The sequence below is a fragment of the Papaver somniferum genome, chromosome 11 (assembly GCF_003573695.1).
Source record: "Papaver somniferum cultivar HN1 chromosome 11, ASM357369v1, whole genome shotgun sequence".
NCBI classification, from domain to species: domain Eukaryota; kingdom Viridiplantae; phylum Streptophyta; class Magnoliopsida; order Ranunculales; family Papaveraceae; genus Papaver; species Papaver somniferum.
Genome location: NC_039368.1, coordinates 121,960,268 through 121,963,442, shown reverse-complemented (window position 1 = coordinate 121,963,442; position 3,175 = coordinate 121,960,268). Strand labels below are relative to the sequence as shown.

At 35.7% G+C, this 3,175-nt stretch overlaps 1 protein-coding gene across 1 annotated transcript; it reads right to left on the bottom strand.

Moving 5' to 3' along the window:
- Positions 1-884: 884 nt before the first annotated feature.
- LOC113321602 (CBL-interacting serine/threonine-protein kinase 6-like) lies at positions 885-2,736 on the bottom strand. Its single transcript, XM_026569484.1, has one exon. It carries the CDS (start codon positions 2,440-2,442, stop codon positions 1,120-1,122), a length of 1,323 nt encoding a protein of 440 aa, XP_026425269.1. The 5' UTR covers positions 2,443-2,736; the 3' UTR covers positions 885-1,119.
- Positions 2,737-3,175: the final 439 nt, after the last annotated feature.

Genomic DNA, 3,175 nt, shown 5'->3' with positions numbered 1-3,175 from the left:
TGGGATACCAAGACGATAACAAAGTACAGCTCGACGAAATAATTTTCATATTCAGATTTTAATCATTTAATATTTTAATTTTTAATTTTTACCTTTAAATACTACTATTATTATTATTGTTCCTGCAATTATTATTTCATACCAAAAATGAATAGAATTTGATTAGTGAAATAATTATACATAAACAAATATTTAAGTGTAGATTTTGTCTTTTTAAAATTATAACAAGGTTATAATAGAGAATCAATTAATTAAAATTGAGTGGGTCCATACTATTTTTCTAAAAAGTTTGTTACAAATTGGTTACAAAGTGTTTTTTATAGGGAAAAAAAAAAGCAATCCCAAAGGCTTTAGTTTTAACCACTAAATTGCGTTTGCCAGTAAACCAATCCGGAGATGAGATTTGGTTTGTCTTTCTTGCCAATTCTAACCCGACGACAGCGTTATGGTTATCTAGATAGTGAATTTGAGTCCACTGATTCTACTTTCAAATTCTTGCTGGTCGCAAGGATAGCACTTAACCGCAGGTCAGTGGCCTTGCATACCAGGCACAGATGACTGATGGGAACCGACCATACTGTAGGTTAAGCCAGAGCTTCATGGCACATCAACTTGCATCCTCGGTGCAACTGTGCAAGTTGATGAGTTAAAAGAGTCATAGAGAGCTAAGTTGCCTGACCTCTACAAATGCGCAAATTAAAAAAAAAAAAAACTTTTCCGAGGAAGCTTTTAGGGGCCTGCCGGACAACACCGAATTTTTGAAATTCAGTAACTTCGGGCGCAAGGGATCTCCTCTTTATATAAATATATATACCTCCAGTAGGTTGTATGCCTTACTTTTCTACCAAGTTTGGGAAAGCAAGGACGATTCTTGTAACACTGAATGAAGTAAACCAAATATATCAACTAGATGAACAAAACAATGAAGAACAAGTGATAATTTACAAATTCAGTCAGAAATCTCGATTAAGACTAAATCAAATCTTATTCCGATCTAAACACCACCATTACAAACAGAACAACGACACAAGGATCATATTACATCCCTAATCTTGCGAACACAACACAAAAAGCTCTAGCCTTCATTGACTGGCCTTCATTTCAGACATGTTATCATCTTCACACAATTGTAGCCTGAGCTGGAGACGTCCATAGAATATCTTTAAGTGCTGGTCTCAGTTCTTTACTACAGAACTGATTATACTCCAAAGTATCACCCCCTTCTTTCTTCACTTCCACTACTAAAAATGATGAAGTCACTGCAAACAGATCAGCTGAAATCCCCAATTTACCTTTCCTACCACTCTCTTGACACTGTAATTTAACACTTGATTCACTCTTCTTTACATTGAACTTCACATTTTTTGCAACTTCTTCTAGTTTTGATATGACACTGCTTGCAGATTTAGTAGTAGCAAACCTAATCTCTTCCCTTTCTTCCTTCTTCTTCTCTTCAAATAATGGAGACAAATCGAACCCTGAAGATAAAGAAATGATATGAAAAGCGTTCAGTGTTTCCAGTTGTTTCTCACCTTTAAACCCTAACCCAATATCAAATGCTTTCTCTCCTTCATTCCCAATTGTTGATCTCGGCAAGTGTTTCTTAAACCAAGAAGTTTCCATCAATTTCGACACGGTGATTCGAGTATTAGGATTCGGATCTAATAACTTTGTAATGATTTTTCTTGATTCAGGTGAAAACCATGGTGGGCACTTAAAATCACCTCTGTAAATCTTCTTATACATTGCAACAATATTCTCATCTTGAAACGGAAGAAATCCTGCAAGCAATACATAAAGAATAACACCACATGACCATAGATCAGCTTTAGCACCATCATAACCTTTTTTCCCAATAACTTCTGGTGCTACATACGCCGGAGTACCACAAGTTGTATGCAAAAGACCGTCTTGTTTCAGATGCTCAGTAAAAGCACTTAAACCAAAATCAGTGATTTTCAGATTACCTTGATCATCTAGTAATAGATTTTCAGGTTTAAGATCTCTATGATAAACACCACGGCTATGACAGAAATCAATCGCAGAAATTAGTTGATGGAAATAAGATCTAGCTGCGTCTTCTTTTAATCTTCCTTTCGCAATCTTATTGAAAAGTTCACCACCACGAACAAATTCCATGGCGAAATAAATCTTTGATTTACTTGCCATGACTTCATCAAGTTCGACGATATTTGGATGTTTAACCATTTTCATAACACAGATTTCTCTTTTGATCTGATCCATCATACCAACTTTAATCACTTTCTCTTTACCAACAACTTTCATGGCTACGCTTTTGCCCGATTGTAGATTTCTTGCATGATAAACTTTTGCAAAGCTTCCGGTTCCGATTAGACGGCCTAATTCGTACTTTCCTTTTAAAACGTTTGAACACGAACTGCTGTTGTTGCTCATTGATTCCATTGGTTGAACCTTCTCCATCTGAGAAAAAAATAACAGAAACTCGAATTTCCTTTTATGGAGCGAAACCTGACGATGATGATTTGAAGAAGAAGAATCAGAAACTAGCTGTCCGCAACGTGTTTCCGGTGACAAGTTCTGCCGCCGTTAATGTTTTTCTTTGATTTCTTTCCACCGCCGACATCAGTTTTGTTTTGCAACGTTGAACCTACCATCTTTCTGCATTCCCAAGCCAGAAGGTGAGTATCCAGAAAGATTTTAAAGAAGAGAAAAAAAATGTTTTGAGAGGTTTTTCAGAAGGATTTGCAGAACTTCTTTCTTCTCTTTTGTTTCTCCGGCACTAACTATGCCATTTTTATACACAAAATATCGTATTACTAAAAAGACTAAAATACCCCTATTTGTTTTAGAAATCGATTAATTAATTCGGTTTTAATTACTGTACTAATTTATTTACGATTCCAAATCATTTCATTTTGTTTTTATTGTTTCAATTAATGTATGGTGGTGGGTCTAGGGAATAAGGGTTGTTTGTTGGGTTGGTTGGTTATTTCTGAAGAACAGAAACGTTGTCATTTTGCAATTACTATGGATGGACCGGTGAATGAATGCCGAGGGATTTTCAATTCTGGTTATTTAGCTTTGGACCAAAATCTGTGTGCCGGCCTTAAATTGGTTGTTTTTTGTTGTTTTTTTTTGCTTCACCACTGTCAGTCAGAAACGGAACTGATGAATGAACATTGGTTAGGTAGGT